The sequence below is a fragment of the Symphalangus syndactylus genome, chromosome 7, assembly GCF_028878055.3.
Source record: "Symphalangus syndactylus isolate Jambi chromosome 7, NHGRI_mSymSyn1-v2.1_pri, whole genome shotgun sequence".
Classification (NCBI taxonomy): Eukaryota; Metazoa; Chordata; class Mammalia; order Primates; family Hylobatidae; genus Symphalangus; species Symphalangus syndactylus.
This window is the reverse complement of record NC_072429.2, coordinates 47,515,805-47,536,174: the sequence shown is the minus strand read 5'-3', so window position 1 is coordinate 47,536,174 and position 20,370 is coordinate 47,515,805. Positions and strand designations below refer to the sequence as shown.

The following is a 20,370-nucleotide window of genomic DNA, read 5'->3' as shown; positions in this document are numbered from 1 at the left end:
AGGTTCAAGCGATTCTTCTGCCTCAACCTCCCAAGTAGCTGGGATTACAGCGCCCACCACCACGCCTGGCTAATTTTCGTATTTTTAGTAGAGACGAGGTTTTGCCATGTTGGTCAGGCTGGTCTCGAACTCCTGACCTCAGGTGATCCGCCCACCTCGGCCTCCCAAAGTGCTGGGATTACAGGCGTGAGCCACCTCGCTGGGCCTGGAGTTCATATTCTTAACCAGGATGCTGTGCTGCATTTGTGTTGCACGTCATGGGTGGAAGTTATGGAATTTGATACCCCCAAGTAGGAAATGACTATACTAACAAGGAGTTTGGAAAAAAAGTTACCAGTGACTATGAAAGGAGGCTGAAAGCTCAGGGTAAGTCATTCAAGCTGCTCCCCAAAACTCCCAAGGGCCTGACAAACTTGGCCATCCCTGTGGTTCTCAGCAGGAGCCCTTGTTTTGGTTCTTGCATTTATTTTCATGGACTTGGAGACAAGGCCATCTCTGTTGACCTCTTTTTTTTGTTGTTTTTTGAGACGGAGTCTTGCTCTGTTGCCCAGGCTGGAGTGCAGTGGAGCAATCTTGGCTCACTGCAAGCTCTGCCCCCCTGGGTTCACGCCATTCTCCTGCTTCAGCCTCCCGAGCAGCTGGGACTACAGGCGCCCGCCACCACGCCCGGCTAATTTTTTGTATTTTTAGTAGAGACGGGGTTTCACCATGTTCTCTTTTTTTTTTTTTTTTTTTTTTTTTTTTTGAGATGGAGTCTTGCTCTGTCACCCAGGCTGGAGTGCAGTGGAGCAATCTTGGCTCATTGCAACCTCTGCCTCCCAGGTTCAAGCGATTCTCCCACCTCAGCCTCCCCAGTAGCTGGGATTACAGGCACCTGCTATCATACCCAGGTGATTTTTTTGTATTTTTGTAGAGACGGGGTTTCACCGTGTTGGCCAGGCTGGTCTCGAACTCCTGACCTCAGGTGATCGGCCAACCTCAGCCTCCCAAAGTGCTGGGATTATAGGCGATGAGCCACTGTGCCCGGCTGACCTCTGTTAAAGGGCCTAGAACAATACAGTTCAATAGAACTTCTAGTGATGAAAATGTTCTACAGCTGCACTATTCAATAGTCACTAGCCACATGTGGCTCTTCAGCACTTGAAACGTAGCTCATGTGACTGAGAAATTGCTTTAAATTTTTTTTATTATTTTCTCAAGATCACCTTAATCACGGCTCTTTAAAATTTTTAAATTTTTAGTTTAAATGGCCATGTGTGGCTACTGGCTACTGTACTGGAAAGTGTGTGCCTAGAGGGCACTGTGTAGGTTGTGTGCCTCAGCACAGACCCTCTCAGAACTTGGTGTACCAAATGTGAATGTTCACCTGAATCACCCTGCACAAAGCTGCACATTCCTCTGGGGCAGTGATTCCTGAGCCTTCCCCACGAACTGCATTCCCTCCCTAGGGTCTTTCATGAGGCACTGCTTGATGTCCCTTGGTATCCAACATCCACCTTCACCAGCTGGAACAGGCTGCTCTCTGCGTATTTGGGGCAAAAACCTGGAGAGCAGTAGGCTCCAGCAGCCACCTGGGGGTGGAAGCTTATGAGCAAGAGAGAACCCTGGATCCAGGTCTGCACCTGCTTCCTGGCGTGGACATGAGGGGTGGTCACCCTGGTTGGACACTGCCACAGACTCCTCTATATGTTGAAAGGCACTTTGGGCTCCTGGTCAGTCGGGACTCAGTGAGACTCAGGATGACATGACATCACAAACAGCTCTGTGATCCTGTCAGGGAAGGGTTGCCTTTCTGCACAGGCTTGTCATTTTGGCTGATGTTCTGGTTATCTATTGGTGCAAAATAAACCACCCCCCACTTTTTTTTAAGTCATTGAAAAAAATCGTTTTGTTCGTGAATCTGGAATTTGGCAAGGCTCAATGGTGAAAGCTTATCTCTGCTCCATGCAGTGTGAGCTGGGATGGTTCAACAGGGAGTTAGAAGTTCCACTTCCAACATGGCTCACTCAGGTGACTGGCAAGTTGGTGCTGTCAGCTGGGAGCTCTGCTAGGGCTGAGGACCAAAGGTCTTGGTTCCTCTCCATTGGCTGCCTGGACTTTCTGATAGCATGGAGATTGGGTTAAAGAGAAAGCATTCAAAATGACAGAAAATGGAAGATGCAAGTTTCTTAAGGCCTGGGCCTGATAGCTGGCATAGTGTCATTTTTGCTGTATTCTATTGGTCAAGGAGTCAGAGTCCAGATTCCAGAGGAGGGCACACAGATTCTGCGCCCCCCCCCACCCCACCACCTTTCAATGGGAATAGTGTCAAAGAATTTGGGCTGCACTTCTAGAGCAAATCCTTATGATAGATGGCACACCACTCCCTTCAAGGTTCATTTCAGGTAAAACCAGTCAGGAATTTAGTCTAGTGGGAAGAGTCAGACAATAATCAAACAACCAGATAAATCTAAAGGGAAACTTAGCCAGGTGGGGCTAAGATTCTGTGCAAGGGAAAGCTTCTGTAAGGAAGTGACGTTTGAGCTGAAGCCTATTAAGGTAACTAGGAAGCACTTAGCAAAGAGGGTAGGGGCAGGTGAGTAGGTAGGGATACCAGAAAGAGGAAACAGTATACACAAAGTCCCTGGGGCAAAAGGGGTTGGTGGAGTATAGTAACTAAAGGGTAGCATGGCACAAAAGAAAAAGATTATAGGGCAAGAGGGGGCTTGGGCAGTGGGTAGAGACCAAGAACTTGGCAGAGCCTTGCTAAGCAAGGTAGGCCATGCTAAGGATTTTGGTGATTTTTATTTTAGGGACAAAAGAAAGCTACTGAAATATTTTAAGCAAGAGGATGACGTGATCCAATTTATGCTTGGAAAAGATCTCTTTGGCTGCAGTGAGGTATACAGATTGAAGTGGGGCTGTGTAAGTGCACAGAGACCACTTTAACTGAGAAGGCTACTGCGGTGAAAGTGGATGGTAGTTTGAGAGTCAGATAGTGTCAGAGATGAGAGTAGGTTTAGGATATTCTGGAGGTAAAATTGATGGAACTTAACAGAGAGAGGGGATATGGGGACAAGGAAAAGGTGTTTTGGCTGTCTATTGCTAAAAACCACCATAAAGTGTAATGGCTTCAAACAGCAACTTGTTTTTTTTTTTTTAAAAGACAGAGTCTTACACCGTCGCCCAGGCTGGAGCACAGTGGTGCGATCCCAGCTCACTGCAACCTCCACCTCCCGGCCTCAAGCAATCCTCCCACCTTAACCTTCCTAGTAGCTGGAACTGTAGGTGTGCAACTAATTTTTGTATTTTTCGGTAGAGACAGGGTTTCATCACGTTGCCCAGGCTGGTCTTGAACTCCTGGGCTCAAGCCATCTGCCTCAGCATCCTAAAGTGTTGGGATTACAGGCATGAGCCACTGCACCTGCAAAAAAATGGCTGCAATCATTTTATTATTTGCTCACAATTCTGCAGACTGAGCAGGACTTGGTGGGGCAGTACATTTCTGCTCTGCCCATCATCTGGGGTAACACAAATGGCTCAACTTGAATTATATGTTTGGGTCCTCAGTTCTTGCTGTCAGCTTGGTTGCTGGGTTCTCTTCTGCATGGCTTCTCCTTTGGTTAATGTAGTGGTCTCAGGTAGTTGAATTTACATGGTAGCTGGCTTCCCTCCAAGTACAAAAATGGAAGCTGCCAGTTTTGCCACATTCTGTTGGTTAAAGATCAAAGGCCAGCCCCGATTAGAAAAGGGACCACACAAAGGCATAAATATTAGGGGATGCCAAATTAAGTCTACCACACAAAGTTTCCTGGGTTTTTGACTTTTTAATTTTTTTTTTTTTTGAGACGGAGTCTTACTCTGTCACCCAGGTTAGAGTGCAATGGCGCAATCTCGGCTCACTGCAACCTCCACCTCCCAGGTTCAAGCGATTCTTCTGCCTCAGCCTCCCGAGTAGCTGGAATTACACACACCCGCCATCATGCCTGGCTAATTCTTGTATTTTTAGTAGAGATGGGGGTTTCTCCATGTTGGTCAGGCTGGTCTCGAACTCCCGACCTCAGGTGATCAGCCCACCTCAGCCTCCCAAAGTGCTGGGATTACTGGTGTGAGCCACTGCGCCTGGCCAACTTTTTAATTTTATTGTTAGGGACGGGGTCTTGCTATTATCACTCAGGCTGGTCTCAAGCTCTTGGCCTCAAGTGATCCTCCCGCCTCAGCCTCCGGAGGTAGCTGGGATACAGGTGTGCACAACCGTGCCTGGCTTGGGTTGCTGACTTTGGCACTTGGAAGGGTGGAAGTGCTAGTGATGGAAATGGGAGCACTGGAAGTCTTGCTTCCATGCTCCTTCGCTAAATAAAAATCCACTCATCTCTGTAGGAAGGGTGATTATATTTCACATTTCTCTTCCTTAGAGTTGCTTTCACTGACCCCTCAGACTGGGTTAAATCCCTTTGTTATACAGTCTGTGGTCCCCTTGGTCTCCCTTTAGCTATTCATTGCACTGGGGAGCGCTGTGGAAAGCCTGGCCTCCCCATTAGATGTGAGCTCCAGGAGTCTTGGTGCTGGGCCTCACCTGTTCCCTGACCCCCATTCCAAAAACCCAGCCCACCTGGCTCAGAGTAAGTTCTCAATCATTGCTGAATTGAATCTCATCTCACTTTCTTTTTCAAATGAAAGCTATCATGACCAGTTAGGATCATGTAAATATCATTTACTATATTTTTAAACCAAAACTTTCCTAAATATGGGCCACTAGGACCAAAGCCAGCAAGGAACTGGGATAACACCTGAATTTCTGATGCTAAGTGTAGTTTTGATCTGTATATTGGCTGTGAGGTACTGCAACTGCTGTTATCTGATAGAAAATGTGGAACTGATGCCAACAATGCTATCTACTATTCTAAATGCAAATAATCCCACTGACGGGTGAGGGAAGACTGGAGCAGGTGTCAAAAGCTTCTTTAGTCAGAAGTGGCTCCAAGGGAGTGAGGCGATGTGCAGTGGCCAAGGATGCCATGGGCAAAGGTAAAAGAACCAAGGAAAAGTAGCCATTCTTTTAATATAAAATTGTTTAATGTTTTTCTTTGTTGCAATACACTCAATCCAGATGTAGTGGATGAGGTGGCCAGATTTTTTCAAGATTCTTAGTCCACTAGCAGCTGATTCCATTTGTGTCATCCCTACTCTGGTCACAGAACATTCACATCTTTAATTCCAAATACTGAGCGTGATGTAAATGATGTAATCAGTATCTAACACGAGTATATACTTTCTTGGTGGTCACTGCATGACATATCAACAGTGCAGCCTCAAACAAAAAGATGTTTTGTAACTTGGCCCTTTCCAAAAATAAATATATTAGGACACTAGCTTACACCTTAAATGAGGGCAGAATAAATATGAATGAAGTGCAAGCTCCTGTGAGGAGTAGTGCATGCAGATGATGCACTTGCTTGTGTGGTGTGGCCAGCTGTAACAGAAAGCCAATGGAACTGCACAGTGCCTCCTCACAAAGCCCGTCCTGGGTATGATGAGGAAAAAGAATGACACATAGCTTGGCCAGGCTGCTGGAACCCGTGTTCCAGTGGCATCTGGAGTTCACTGTATTTTGTTTTTTCTTTTTTCTTTTTTTTTTTTTTTGAGACAGAGTCTCGCCCTGTCACCCAGGCTGGAGTGCAATGACGTGATCTCGGCTTACTGCAACCTCTGCCTCCCAGGCTCAAGCGATTCTTCTGCCTCAGCCTCCCAAGGAGCTGGGATTACAGACACCTGCTACCATGCCCGCCTAATTTTTGTGTTTTTAGTAGAGACGGGGTTTCACCATGTTGGCCAGGCTGGTCTCGAACTCCTGACCTCAAATGATCTGCCTGCCTCAGCCTTTCAAAGTGCTGGGATTACAGGCATGAGCCACTGTGCCCGGCCAGTTCACTGTATTTTCTAGCAATTTCCAACAGAAAGCACAGCAGTGGCGTTTCCTTACTGGTCACTGCTCCCGTGCTGTGAGTCCTGGAGCTGATCAGGGAAGCTTACACATTTCCCGGCTTGCGCAGATGAACTCTAGGGTTGCTAATCTGGGGACATGGATTCCTTCAAGCTCTTTGTGATGAGAAGGATTTTCATCCTCCTTTCCTCACTGCCGATCATGTGGTAGAGACAGCACCTTCATTTGAATGAGAGCTTCAGTTTCTGCTTGAGCCTCAAGCCCTGTTTCTGAGCCCTGCTCCTATCACACACGTCTCCAATCTGCAGTAATGCTCAAAGAAACAGTCTAGAGCTGGGTGCCAAGCTCCGACAGCAAGAATAAGCCCTACCTAGTTATGTATGATCAGGAGATCTTCCAAAGGATGTAGGCGAGAGGCAAAAGCTTATTTTACCACCGTGCAGACAACCCATCTAAAATATAACCCAGGAAATTATAGCTTAACAATATTCTGGATAGTATCAAATAGATAAATCCTTCAACTAAAAGCAAATACAGTTCCCTTGAGGAAAAACAGATGTGAATGTTGTGGTCTATTGGCAATAAATAAAACAGTATCATCAGTGCTATAAAAACAGACAATCAGCATGACATTTAATGGAGTTAGTTATTATTGCCTCTATTTAGTATCATCACAGATTACTCATCGCTGCCATGAAGTCCATAAAATGTGTGACTACCTGATTCCTGGGCATCTAGGACAGGGTCTTTTAACCTGTCAAGTCAGTCTCATTATGGCCAATTTTCTAGCAGAGGTTGGGGATGGGGAGAGGAGAGCTTTGATTTTTTTGTGTGAAGAACTTTCCATAAGCCTGTTTGGCTCATGGACATATTTTACAATGTAACCTCCCTCAGTCACTCAGAGGGTATCAAGAAGGGCCCCCCAAAACCAGGAGGACAGATCTAGTTGGGCAGCAAAATCTGGCTATCTCTAGAAATGCTCCCTCTCCCTACAACTGAGCAGTTGTCCCCTACAAGGCACTAAAGCCCCCAGTCTTTACCTGTGAACCCATCTCCTGACTCTGTGGAATGCCTGCAGAGGCATGGTAGGGAACAACTGTTCAGATGTTGATGAGCCATGCTAGGCACGTCTGTGTAAATCATGGCCATGCATTGGGATGAAGAAACTTTACTTTGGAATCTGTTTAATGTAGACTCTCTCTTTTTTTTTCTTTTTTTTGAGACGGAGTCTCACTTTGTTGCCCAGGATGGAGTGCAGTGGCGTGATCTCAGCTCACTGTAACCTCCGCCTTGCAAGTTGCAGTGATTCTTGTGCCTCAGCCTCCCGAGTAGCTGGGACTACAGGCATGTGCCACCACGCCTGGCTAATTTTTGTGTTATTAGTAGAGACGGGGTTTCACTGCGTTGGCCAGGCTGGTCTTGAACTCCTGACCTCAGGTGATCCACCTGCCACAGCCTCCCTAAGTGCTGGGATTACAGGTTTGAGCCACTGCGCCCGGCCGACTCTCTACCAGAAACTTTTCTTCCAATATGAAGGAAGCATGGAGTGTAGGCTACAGTCACTTAATGATCCTTCCAAGTTCAGAGTCATGATAATTCAAGCAGCTCAGCTCCACAGGAAGGCCCAGAACCACACAGCCCAGGCAGTGACTGAATTCTTCCTAGTCACCAGTGGGAGGGCCGCCTGCCTGTGAGGGACCTCTTATTTTGTGTACAGAATTTATGTTAGACAGGGTCCTGCTTCCTAAAGAGCAGCAGGGATGTTGTCCTGAACGGATGCAGGATTGCCACAGAAAGGATGAGGGGTCATGGGGTTGGGGAGGACAGAGGCATCCTCGGGAAAGTTTCTGCTTTGCCAGTCTGGCTAGAATCACCTGAGACATGAGGATGCTCTCCCACTTTCTACTTGACACTCAGCCTACCATCTTGCTGTGCCACTACCAGCTGTATGACCTGGGTCATCCTCTCTGGGCCAATGTTCTCATTCATAGAACCAGGGATAATACATCTACTTCAGAGTTGTGAGGAGGCTTAAGTAAAAAAATATGTGTGAGAGCCCCTGCTTTTATAGTAGGCACTCAATAAATGTTGAATGAATGAAAAAGCATCTCAAATCATGAGCTATAGGATACTGGGTTAAACAAAGTGGCTGCTGGGGCCAATGCTAGACCCCCATATCCAAGGAGAGAGGATCTGTCTCCTCTACCTCTAGGCTTGAGCAAACAGCCTGGAGAGCTGGCAATGCCTCCTCCTGGGTCTGGCCATCTGCCTCTGTGGGATGTAGGAACTCAGCCCAAGTGCAATGACACCAATGATGATACTGAGGGGAAATGACCGAAGGGACATTCTCTGGGTTCTATGATGGAGTAGGGAGGCTTCGTGGAGAAGATGAGGCTCGGTCTTGCATTATACCTTCACCTCGGCCCCTGCCTCCAGATGCTGCTCAGTAGTTTTAATTTCTGGACTCTCTAAAAGAGAAAGGGTTAAGGAAATAAAGGAATCTCAAATCAGGCAGTTTGCTAATGCTACTAACTGAGCAGAGATTGGAATAATAGAAAACTATTGACTACAATAGTTTAAATTTCTCCATATTCCCCTAGAAAATGGAAAGCTGGGCAGGAACATGTTCCAAAGGCTAAATCTTGGTGGAGATGATGACTCTAATGAAGGGAGAGGTATAATTCTTGGTAGACAGTGTAAATAACTAATATTAAGCTTTGGCTAAGCCTAGGAATGCCTGGTTCTTAAGACTTCACTGAAGAAGGGAAGAAGGAAGAAAACATGGATCTGCTCTGGGATGCCCTGAACTCCATTCACATAGGCAGGGTAGGCATGGAGCAGGGAGATGGAATCCAATGCCTTGCCATTAATTTAACTTAGATGAACTACTCCTGGCCCCTGGAGCCACTCCCCAGGAATGATCCTGTGAAGACACGTCTGGCTCTCGTGCCCATGTTCCTGCCACGCTGCCCAACCAACGAAGTTAGCAAATAGTAAAGTGTTCATCATTACCTAATTTTGTATTATAAAATGGAATCAGGAACGTAAATAGGAACAAGTAGCAAAACCCCAGCCCTGCGTAGGACCATTATTCTCTCAGCCACCTCTGCGTAGGCCAATGAGTTTGGAAAGTTTCTCACAGTTTTCAAGTTTCAGCGACTCTGCTTTCTGTTTCAATCGTTCATCTCTGTATAATCCTGCCAAATTTGTCAGCTCTGACTCTGAAAGATAAAAGAGGTAACCAATTCATCAAGAGCTGAACTCCTTTGTTTCATTTCAATGTTTCTGGAGTCAAAGCTCCTTTTACTTCATTTGAAGCTTTTTCTTACAATTAAATACAAGAAACATTTACTCATTTATTCACAAAACACGTCTTAGGCACTAGACCAGGTGCGGAGGATTAAAGGGCACCTGTGACCCTGCAGTCCAACAGTATCTGTGCTCTCTTAGAAAAGCACTGGACTTAGTTCTTACCAAGAAAACATTTGGCACCAGACTTAGGAAACCTGCGCATGTGCAGTGAGACCGCCCTATAGCCTCCTACAAACGGGATTCCAACAGCAGCTGGGAGAGAATGGAGTCCAGTGGCCTATTCCTGTCATCTGAAATAGACAGCTGCTTTATTCTTCTCCTGCATTGCTGCATCATAACTCACATGTGCGAAGGCACACAGAGCCTACTGCTGCCGGGTGTGCATCTACAGAAGGCCGGGGCACTACTGGCGCTCTTCATTCCCTCACCACACGTAGGGTCCCCAACTCAAAGGCCAAAGGCAGCTAGGCCTTTCTAAAAGTTGAATCATCTGGATCCGGTGACCTTTGTCTCCTTGACAAAATGAATTTCATTTTCTCTTTATGGTGGAGAAGGTCATTCTATTTTTAACCAGAATATAATCTCTGCTGTGTTTCCCGACTCAACGGTGGTTTGGCTGCCTCTATTTTTTATTCTTTTGTGAAGTTTCAGACATATTCAAGGAGGAATGCCTGAAAAGCACCTTTAGAGACGTATTGCATATTAACAGGATGGCATGCTTGGATGTGGTGTGTGGCTTCTGAAAGCCTCCAACAGCAGGCAGCTACTCAATGTTTAAAGGACCAGACTTGTAAAAATGCTATTTTAATTGTTTTGAAATATGCCTATCTATTCTTAATCGTCTTGCTGACAGATTTTGTTTTTCTTGGTGGAACGAAAGACACCTGTCTGATTAATCAGCAAACTGCCTGGAAACGGAATTATTATTTAGCCAGGGGGAACAATGGGCATTGCTTTCTGAATACGTTTCTATCAACACAAAACACCGTCTGGCATTTCTGCTCACAATGATGCTATTTACCCCCAAGTAAGGCCCAAAGTGCAGATTAAGTGCAGGATTCCAGAGTGAGGGGTGGATATGCATAAAAACCCTCCCTCTACAATGGAGGCTGCACAGCCTGGGCTCTAGCCCAGCAGTTGCTTGGCAAGCAGTGGGTCTCCCAGGCTCCAGAACAATGTGCTCTCCCTGCTCGGTGAGGGTGCCTGCAGCGCCTGCTAGCCAGGGCTTGCCTTGGCACAGTCACCCTTGCAGGTGATGGGGCGTCATGGAGGATCATGGGCCATATCCAAATGAAAGCTCTCTGCTCCTGCATCCTGCCCAGGGCTCGGCACTAACTCCAATCTCAGGCTACTTTGGCATGTGGGTAACCTCGCCCAGGAGGCCTCTGTGAAGTCAGTCTATGCCTTTAGTCCTCTGGAGTCACAGTTACACCAGTATTGAAACAGATTCTGTGGTTTTGCTTTTCTTTGAAATGATTTCCTTAGGTTTTTCATTTGCTCAGCTTTTCTAAATACCTCATTCCGTGAAATCTTGTTCCAGGAAACATTAAGGGCTAGTGACTCCTTATATTTTCTACATTGAAGGCCACTTCAACGAGCTGATGAAAGATAACTGCTTTTCTCAAAATATCACATTGCTTTTCATAAAGTTCACTGAAACCAGCTCAGAGACCCCTGCTCCAGAGCAATGACCTTGTTCAAGGTCAGTGTTTCAAGGAACCATGTCCCACATCTCCACTACCAAGCTTAGAGCAACTTCTCTCCAAACTGCCAGTGAATCCTTTCATCCTTCAGTGAACAAACGGTCAACTTGAAGAATATGCTACTTTTGACAAATTCTGTTAATATTCAATAAATTCCAAGTAATTTAAAAAAATTTTGGGGAGTGGCAGGTTCCAGAGAATACCTTTTCTTCTCAGCAGAAAGTTCCCCTTCTTCTGAATGCCACTGTAACAGATGGACAGAGCATTGAGCCTTAAAGATAAACTGACTCAGGCAAATTGCCAAGAGAAGCAAGACCCAGAACCTCTCCTAAGGCTCTCTGCAAAAGAGCCCAGATTGGTCTCGACAGCTGAAACACCGCAACAGATCCCAACTGCCCTCATGATCCAGCCCCATGAGGTGGTGCTACATCCAGTCTATAGTGCAAAGCCAGGTAAAGCCAGGACTCCACCAGAAATTAGGCACTTTCTATGTGCCAGACACTGTGCTAAGAGTTACACCCATACCATCTTCCATAACCCACACAACCTCTCTAGGAGGAAGTGGAGTCTATCCCCGTTTCAAAGCCTAAGCTTCTATCCACTAGGTTATCCTGCTCAAGGGTGTAGAAAGAAGTGCTCCTCTGTCAGTCCGGGCCAGGAGCTCAGCTCAGCTCAGCTAGGCCAAGAGGCAGTTCCTGCCTGCTACTTTCGTCCAGCCCAGCCTAGTGGTGTGGCCACTTGCCCTGGTATCAGGTTTACTATCTAGATGCAGCTGCGAAGAAGTAAACAGGACAATTAATGTTTATAGTAAGGGATTACTCATAAAAGTTTACCCAGATTGGCTGGGTGTGGTGGCTCACGCCTGTCATCTCAGCACTTTGGGAGGCCGAGGTGGGCGGATTACCTGAGGTCAGGAGTTTGAGACCAGCCTGACCAACATCCTTGAAACCCCTGTCTCTACTAAAAACTACAAAAATTAGCCAGGCATGGTGGCATGCACCTGTAGTCCCAACTACTCAGGAGGCTGACGCAGGAGAATCGCTTGAACCCAGGAGGTGGAGGTTGCAGTGAGCCAAGATTGCATGACTGCACTCCAGCCTGGGCAAGAGAGCGAGACTCTGTCAAAAAAAAAAAAAAATTCACCCAGATCAAGCATTCTAAGGAAGAGCAGAGAAAATAAATGAACCAAACAAAGATTTAAAAAGTCAATGGCTAACCTTGCTAAAAACAGTTTGCATTTGGTATTTTGCCAAGAGTGAACTTTGTTCTCAAGTGGGTTTATTTTTACAACCTCCAAGTGCTAAATTTAACCTTGTTGGCTGCACTTGCTGCTGGATTCGGAGGGCAGATGCTGCTTGTTCTCAAATGGCACTTGGGTTGTGTGGAGGCTCTGCATAGCCGCTGTACTTAAATGCCAGAAATAGATTTTTAAGGGGTTTGTGCTGATAACTGCCATTTGGAACTTGTGGGTACACGCATCATGCTTACTCGCTGGATTTTTTTTTTTTTTTTTTTTTTTTTAGATAGAGTCTCGCTCTGTCACCCAGGCTGAAGTGCAGTGGCACGATCTCAGCAGACCGCAACCTCCGCCTCCTGGGTTCAAGAGATTCTCCAGCCTCAGCCTCCCAAGTAGCTGGAATTACAGGTGTGCATCACCACACCCAGCTAATTTTTGTATTTTTAGTAGAGACGGGGTTTTGCCATGTTGGCCAGGCTGGTCTCGAACTCCTGACCTCAGGTGAACCACCCTCCTTGGCCTCCCAAAGTGCTGGGATTACAGGCGTGAGCCACCACACCTGGCCACTCACTGGATTTTTATTTATACCTGGAGAGTGCCAAAGCTCTGAACTAGGCCTCATGGGGATGGAGACAAAAGCTTAGAAACCACCTCTGGTGCAATCCTTACCATGAGCTCTTTGCATAATTCCAGCATCTTACTGCCACAGAGGAAGACGTGGGGCAGGGGGGTGTTTGAAGAATGTGAAATGCAGATTTTCATCCAGTTCTTGCAGAAAGCAACGAAGTCAAAGCCCTCCCAGGACCCAGACAATGGGGATTTTCAGGACATACACTGGCTTTCACTTGATTTGGATCCAGGTATATACTGCCTTTTTATTGAGACAGGATCTCGCTCTGTGGCCCAGACTGGAGTGCAGTGGAGTGATCACAGCTCACTGCAGCCTCGATCTCCCAGGCTTGACCTCCTGAGTAGCTGAAACCACAGGCATGTGCTGCCACACCTGGCTTATTTTTATACTTTTTGTAGAGATGGGGTTCCCAGCAGCCTGGGAACTCCTGGACTCAAATGATCAGTCTCAAACTCCTGGACTCAAATGATCCTCATGCCTTGGCTCCCAAAGTGCTAGGACTATAGGCATGAGCTACCATGCCTGGCCTATATACTGCCTTTTAGTATGAAGCGTTTATCCTGCTCTAAAATTCTTTCCTGATTTTTGATTCTTGTAAAATCTAGTTTAGCAATGGGGTAGAGTATTTCCTGAACCCTCAGTGTTTTTCAATAAATTGGAATTTCCTCTTCCTGTTTAATTTCCTCTTATATCCCAGAGTCATTGCTTACCAACTTCCTAATACACCTTGAGAGAACAGTGGGACTTTGCCCTACGGAAATAGGGGGCAGAGACCAGGTCCCTAAGGGTGAGCTAGGACACTAACCCTGCTGTTGTTATTCACAATCCTCAGCATTTTCATTGTTTTCTACTCCTGAGAATCCTCTCTTCAAAAGACATTTGTTGAGCACCTGTTCTGAAGCAAGGACTGTGCCAGGAGCCTGGGACACAAAATTAGTAAGACCAAGTTCTTATTCCCAGAGAGCCCACAGTCTCGCAGGGGAGACTGATATATATCTCTGGAACTCTAACACTGTGTGATCGGTACTATGTTAGCAGGCTGAACAAAGTGCTTTAAGAACACAGAGGAAGGAGAGCTGAACTTGAGGGCGGGGTTGGGAGTGTGTGATGGTCAGTGAGGGCTTAGCAGCACTGTGACCGAAGAGCTAATTTTATCAGACTCCATTAGGTATTTAATGATACTCAGTAATAAGGCTTTAGAAATGAGTCAGAATTTGCTTTTTAAACATGAGCCAAAACTTCAGTTAAAAGGGTAGCTCCTGAAAATAAAAAAGAAAATAAAAATAATCAAAACCAAGTTTTAGAAGACACAGTCACTAACGCGGTGTGTGTGTGTAGAATTCAAGTGGGACCAAAGGTGAAGCTGTTGGCTGAGACGGGGCTACCCCTGCTGCAGACACTCCTAGTAACACTTGCTGGAGCTGTAAGCCAGTGGCAGACGCTGTCATCCCCACTGTCTCCAGAGAGGGAAATAGGGGGGAAGGCCTGCCACACCCAAAGGGGCAGACCCAGGGGGTCACTTTTGTTCTGTGTGGCCACAACTGGCTGGAGGTGAGGGTAGGGGACACCTCATTCCATACCAGAAACCTCTAAACCTTTGTTCTGTTTCAAAAAGTTAGGCTGGCTCGATCAGACTTCCCTCTAGGGAGTGTGGAATTGGGAAACTGTGGACCAAATCAGCGAGCACCAAGAACTTACGGAGGTGTGTGCTGCAGAAAGGGGCACTGACTGGTGAGGCTGGGGAATTGGAGAGAGTGATAAGCAGGGTGGCAACTACTGTAAACCATGGCAAACAAGGTTATGAAAAAAGGAAGCTGGAAGAAAGAAAGGAAGGCAGCTGGTGGGGAGAGGAGAGGGGGCAGATGGGCAGAGAGAGGTAGAGACTCAAAGAGAGACAGACATACAGACAGGTGACTAGGGCCGCCTAAATTTCCAAGATTTCCAAGTCCTGGCCACATGTATCCTGTCAACAAATTTCCCCTACTTTTTTGTAGTATCCTGAATGGCCTTTGTCCTCTAACTCTGTTCACATAAACATGCGTAGCCTCAAACAAGAAGAGAGGAGGGATCAGGAGGCTGGGGGTGCCTCCTGTTGGGAACCACAGCCACCAGCTAATGCCCCTTTTACAGCATCTTACTTTGTTGTTTCTCCTTCCAACAACTAGTCTGGATATAATCAATGTAATCCTTCTCTATTGTTTTCTCCAGGTCATGCAGAGAAGCTCCTCTGTAGGCCTTGTCAAAGTTTTTATCCACAAAGTAAGGCACCTGCAGGTTCTGAGTTTCTCTAGAAATGGTGTAGCCCAAGGTCCTGAAACAAGGAGAGAGAGGCTCATGTGAGCTCATAATATTTGGCAATATTACTCTTAGCACTGCCCTCACAGATATCATCATTATCATCTGCTCATAGAGCAGAGGCAGATATCATTTTCTAATATACCCAACACTTGTTATTTCCCTAGCAAAACTGTAAGTATAACATCATCATAATTGTATTATGTAAGCAAGTTCATACTATGAATTCAGCTTCAGCATAAATAGTTTATTCTCTTAAAGGACTCACCTCTCTTATACTGCTCTCTGTGCTAAAAGTAGAATGCTGAATACTTAAAACAAACAATTTTTATGTTGTATAGGATCTAGTATGGTACCTGACAGAGTAGGCTACTATAAATGCTGGTTGAATGAACTGATTATGTTATATAGCAAATTATTTACAAAAAACCAGATAGCTCACACCAACCTAGAAGCAATATTTTGGACATGATAAAAAGTACTTCGCACACAGCTGCTAACTGAGAACTGCAAGAAACTCAGACAAAAGATTTCAATGATGCTTCAGAGCTAACTCTCTGTGGGTCCAAGACATCCAAAGGTATCTGGTGCTCAGCAACATTAACAAGAGTACTGAGCTGACTAATTCTAACTGTAAGGAAACGTAGAAGGGACCTCAAACTCAAGTTAAACAATGTGACAGAAATGGTTTTCTTCAAACTGGACAAATTCTACATTGAAGGGGCTATATTTTATTTGGCCTTTTTCCGGCCCTCTCCTTTGATCCTCTCTAATTAGAGTAAGAGCTGAGGCCATGACTGCTCTACCCTCATTCTAAGGGGTTAGGGGAGCTTACAGAGCAGGTCCATGCTTACCCCGCTGGCCTCACAAGAAAGAAAGCTGAAGTGCCATATGGAAAAACATGAGAAGCTGGGAAACAGAGGGAATCGGGCCAGTGTGGCCTGATGGCAAAAACCTCCCTATGAAGGCTAGGCGCAGTGGCTCGTGACTGTAATCCCAGCACTTTGGGAGGCCAAGACAGGTGGAGGTCAGGCGTTCGAGACCAGCCCCACCAACATGGTGAAACCCAATCTCTACTAAAAAATACAAAAATTAGCCAGGTGTGGTGGCACATGCTTATAATCCCAGCTACTCAGGAGGCTGAGGCATGAGAATCGCTTGAACCTGGGAGAAGGAGATTACAGTGAGCCAAGATTGCACCACTGCACTTCAGCCTGGGAGCCTGGGTGACAGAGCAAGACTGCTTCGAAAACAAAAACAACAACAACAAAACCTCTCTTTCAGCCTCAGCTTCGCTCTCTGTAAAAGGAAAATACTAGCCGGGCGCTATGGCTCATGCCTGTAATCCCAGCACTTTGGGAGGCCGAGGTAGGCGGATCACCTGAGGTTAGGAGTTTGAGACCAGCTTGGCCAACATAGTGAAACCCTGTCTCTACTAGAATATAAAAATTAGCCAGGTGTGGTGGTGCGTGCCGCCTATAATCCCCAGCTACTCAGGAGGCTGAGGCACACGAATTGCTTGAATCAGGGAAGTGGAGGTTGGAGTGAGCCCAGATTGCACCACTGCACTCCAGCCCAGGAGACAGAGTGAGACTCTGTCTCAAAAAACAAAAACAAACAAAAAAGGAAATACTGACCTGGAGTGACCTGGAATGATGGTCTTCAGTCTACAGTGATCACTGACAAAGACTCTTCCTGTTATATATTGTCTAATAAATTCTACTTTTAAAAGGTTTTTTCCCACTAAATTATAATAATGAATAATAATTTATTATTCATTATTAACAAAAAAGATAATCTAGTGATTCTCAAACTTCAGTGTGGACCAGAATCATCTGGAGGGTTTGTTAAAACTCAGGCTTCTGGTCCTACCCCCAGAGCCTCTAATTCAATGGATATGGAGGGATCCTAGAATCTGCCTTTCTAACATGTTGCCTGTTGATGCTGATGATGGCTGGTCTGGGGACCAAACTTTAGGAACTGAATCAACTGAAAGAATTAATTGAAGAAATTTTAAAAAATCCTATCAGTTTATAATCTATATGCAAAAAGCATTACAAGGAATTTCTCTATTTTCAACAAAAACAAAAAAATGGAAAATAATCACTTGATCTCCATTATTAATACTATGCTCTGAGACCCACAGGGTCCAGCAATCCTATCAACAGCTTAACAGAGTCTTTCTAACTCTACCATGGTGTGATAATGAGTTCATTTAAACCTTAAATTCTACTGATCCTTCAAAAACCAGTTACTGCTGTTCTGCAGCTGACCAGATGATGTCACTATAGAACAAGACAATCTATTTCCCGAGGCACACAGGAGACTGCCTCAGTATTTTTGAGTCTCAGCACCATGACTACCCAGCTGTTCCTTTAAACATCAAATCGGTGTTTTCTACAGCAAAAGGTGAAATGAAATGTTAGTAATGTATCAGCAAAACCTCCAAGTCTTTCACCCCCAGACTGTTACTGAGAAAGATTTAGAAATATCAGACTTACGATTTATAGAACAGACTATATGGGGGATTAGTAGCCAGCAGCTGAGTAATGACAGATATAATCACAATCACAAGAACTGGAAGTAGCTGAATAAATGCAGAATACGTAGTCTGAAAAAGAAAAAAAAAAACTTGCTGTAAGTGTTCTTTTTTTTTTTTTTTCTGTCGCCCAGGCTGGAGTGCAGTGGTGCGATCTCGGCTCACTGTAAGCTCCGCCTCACGGGTTCACGCCATTCTCCTGCCTCAGCCTCCCAAGTAGCTGGGACTACAGACACCCGCCAAGTTTTTGTATTTTTAGTAGAGATGGGGTTTCCTCTCTACTAAAAGAGCCAGGATGGTCTCGATCTCCTGACCTCGTGATCTGCCCACCTTGGCCTCCCAAAGTGCTGGGATTACAGGTGTGAGCCACTGCGCCTGGCCTGTAAGTGTTCTTTATCAATATAAAGCTTACTGAAAATAAGATCGTTGCCCCAAAGAAAATAAATTATCAATGCACCGCATAGGAGGATCCACAAAGCCCCAGGCTTTTCTGGGAAGGCTGTACTTTCAGCTGAGAAGTACAGGTTGGGCAATCCTAATCAGAAAATTCAAAATCGAAAATGCTCCAAAATCTAGAACTTTTTGAGTACCAGGATGACACTTAAAGGAAATGCTCATTGGAGCATTTTGGATTTCAATTTTTTTTTTTTTTCGAGACATGGTCTTGCTCTGTCACCCAGGCTAGAGTACAGTGACACAAACATGGCTCACTGCAGCCTTGACCTCCTGGGTTCTGATGATTCTGTCACCTCAGCCTCCTGAGAAGCTGGGACCACAGGTGCACACCACCGTGTCCAGCTAATTTTTAAATTTTTGTAGAGACAAGTTCTTGCCATGTTGCCCAGGCTAACCTCAAACTCCTAGGCTCAAGCAATTCTCCTGCCTCAGTCTCCCAAAGTGTTAGGATTACAGGTGTGAGCCACAGCACCCAGCCTCAGATTTTCAGATTAGGAATTGTCAAGTGTATAATGGTATAATGCAAATTTCCAAAATCCAAAAAAAAAAAAAAATCTGAAATACTACTGGTCCAATTTACTTCAGATAAGGGATACTCAATCTATACCAAATAATCTTTACTCTCTCTGCTGAGCAGGCTGAAGGAGGTCCAACAACAACCTGGATTGACACCCAGTAATCTCCCTGCAGCCCCATTAATAAGACCAATGAAGCAAACATCTCTAGGTAAACCCGCCCAGACTGTGCCTCTTACAGGAGTGGGGCTCTAGGAGCCAGGTTAGCATTATGCTTGGCCACAGCTGATTGGACTCAGAGGACATCTAACTCTGGCAGAGATAATCACGTTTTCTCTCCTAGGAATTTGGGATTGAGACTCATCACCCTTCACTTCTGGGTCATCACTTTAAGGAAGAACACACACTCCCAGGCACTGCAGATTAGCTATTTGCAAGGGGAAGTAGAACAAGCAAAGGTGCTTGGTGAAAACAAAACAGAGGCAAAGAGTGGCAGGAAAACTGGAGACAATCTGGGCCCAAAGAGTCCTGCAGAGCACAGCTGCTTGGGAGCCTGACAGTATCCCAGTTCCTTGTTCCTGTCTGTCATGAGGCCCAGCTGTGCTTCTTGTCCTTGAGCTTCATGAGACTCTTTTGATCCCTTACCTTAAACCCCCTTTAGTTCTAAATATTTTGAAGAGGATTCCTATTTTCTGCAGCCAAGAAAATTTTGGAGCCGGAGCGGTGGCTCATGCCTGTAATCCTAGCAGTTTGGGAGGCCAAGGCAGGAGGATCACTTGAGCCCAGGAGTTTGTGACCAGCTTGGGAAACATGGTGAGAACTAATCTCTACAAAAAATGAGCTGGGAATGGTGGCACGCACCTATAGTTCCAGCAACATGAGAGGCTGAGGTGGGAGGATTGGTTGAGCCCTGGAGTTCGAGGCTGTAGTGAGCTGTGTTTGTACTATTGTACTCCAGCCTGAGTGACAGTGAGACCCTCTCTCAAAGAAAAAAAAAAAAAAAGCCTTGATGAAGTCAGCCCCACAGGATTGCTGAGATCCTGGGAGAGCCACCCAAGAATGGGCAGAGGGAGGGGATACCATTCTGCCTATTTAGGCCAATTTTCCAGCTCTTCTCACCATTGCTTTTGCTTTCCTAAAGCACATCTTTCCTAAAGCAACATAACTCAAGTTCAACTTCTAAAACTTGACCATGTACCATCAAGGTTGGCCAAGTACAACGGTTTATGGGCAGCAGCGCTCCTCCCTCCCTAGGTACCTGAGGTTTCTCTTCTTCCTCCTCCTTCTGAGTCTGTGTCCTCTCATGTCGGTGCCGTCGACGGTAATAGTGAGTGTCATCTGTCACATTTGAAAACATATGAATATTTCCTGGAAAAGAAAGAAAAAGAAATACTTGGTATGGGATATGGCAAACACTCCTTCCCTGCCTTTTTCTTTTTTTTGGAGACGGAGTTTCGCTCTGTTACCCAGGCTGGAGTGCAATGGCATGATCTCGGCTCACTGCAACCTCTGCTTCCTGGGTTCAAGCGATTCTCCTGCCTCAGCCTCCTCAGTAGCTGGGATTACAGGCACCCACCACCACGCCCGGCTAACTTTTGTATTTTTAGTAGAGATGGGATTTCACCATGTTGGCCAGGCTGGTCTCGAACTCCTGAACTCAAGTGATCCACCTACCTTGGCCTCCCAAAGTGCTGGGATTACAGGCATGAGCCACCGCGCCTGACCCTTCCTTGCCTTTTTCAAGGTCCTTGTTCCCAGC

The 20,370-nt window shown here is 45.8% G+C and overlaps 1 protein-coding gene across 9 annotated transcripts in view; it reads right to left on the bottom strand.

The window, feature by feature from the left end:
• Nucleotides 1-3,414: 3,414 nt before the first annotated feature.
• DNAJC18 (DnaJ heat shock protein family (Hsp40) member C18) overlaps nucleotides 3,415-20,370 on the bottom strand; it is a 42,931-nt gene continuing 25,975 nt past the window's right edge. For 4 of the 9 annotated variants that reach the window (XM_055286039.2, XM_055286038.2, XM_055286041.2 and 1 more), the window contains exons 7-10: nucleotides 19,870-19,979; nucleotides 17,603-17,712; nucleotides 14,945-15,117; nucleotides 5,034-9,144 (exon numbers count right to left, since the gene is read on the bottom strand). In XM_055286039.2, coding sequence (XP_055142014.1) covers nucleotides 9,020-9,144; nucleotides 14,945-15,117; nucleotides 17,603-17,712; nucleotides 19,870-19,979 — 518 coding nt within the window. In that variant the 3' untranslated portion in view covers nucleotides 5,034-9,019. Of the gene's footprint in view, nucleotides 3,691-5,033; nucleotides 9,145-12,737; nucleotides 14,066-14,944; nucleotides 15,118-17,602; nucleotides 17,713-19,869; nucleotides 19,980-20,370 lie in introns of those variants that run through there. The other 5 variants (XR_008658922.2, XM_055286044.2, XR_008658921.2 and 2 more) reach the window with 5 other exon arrangements.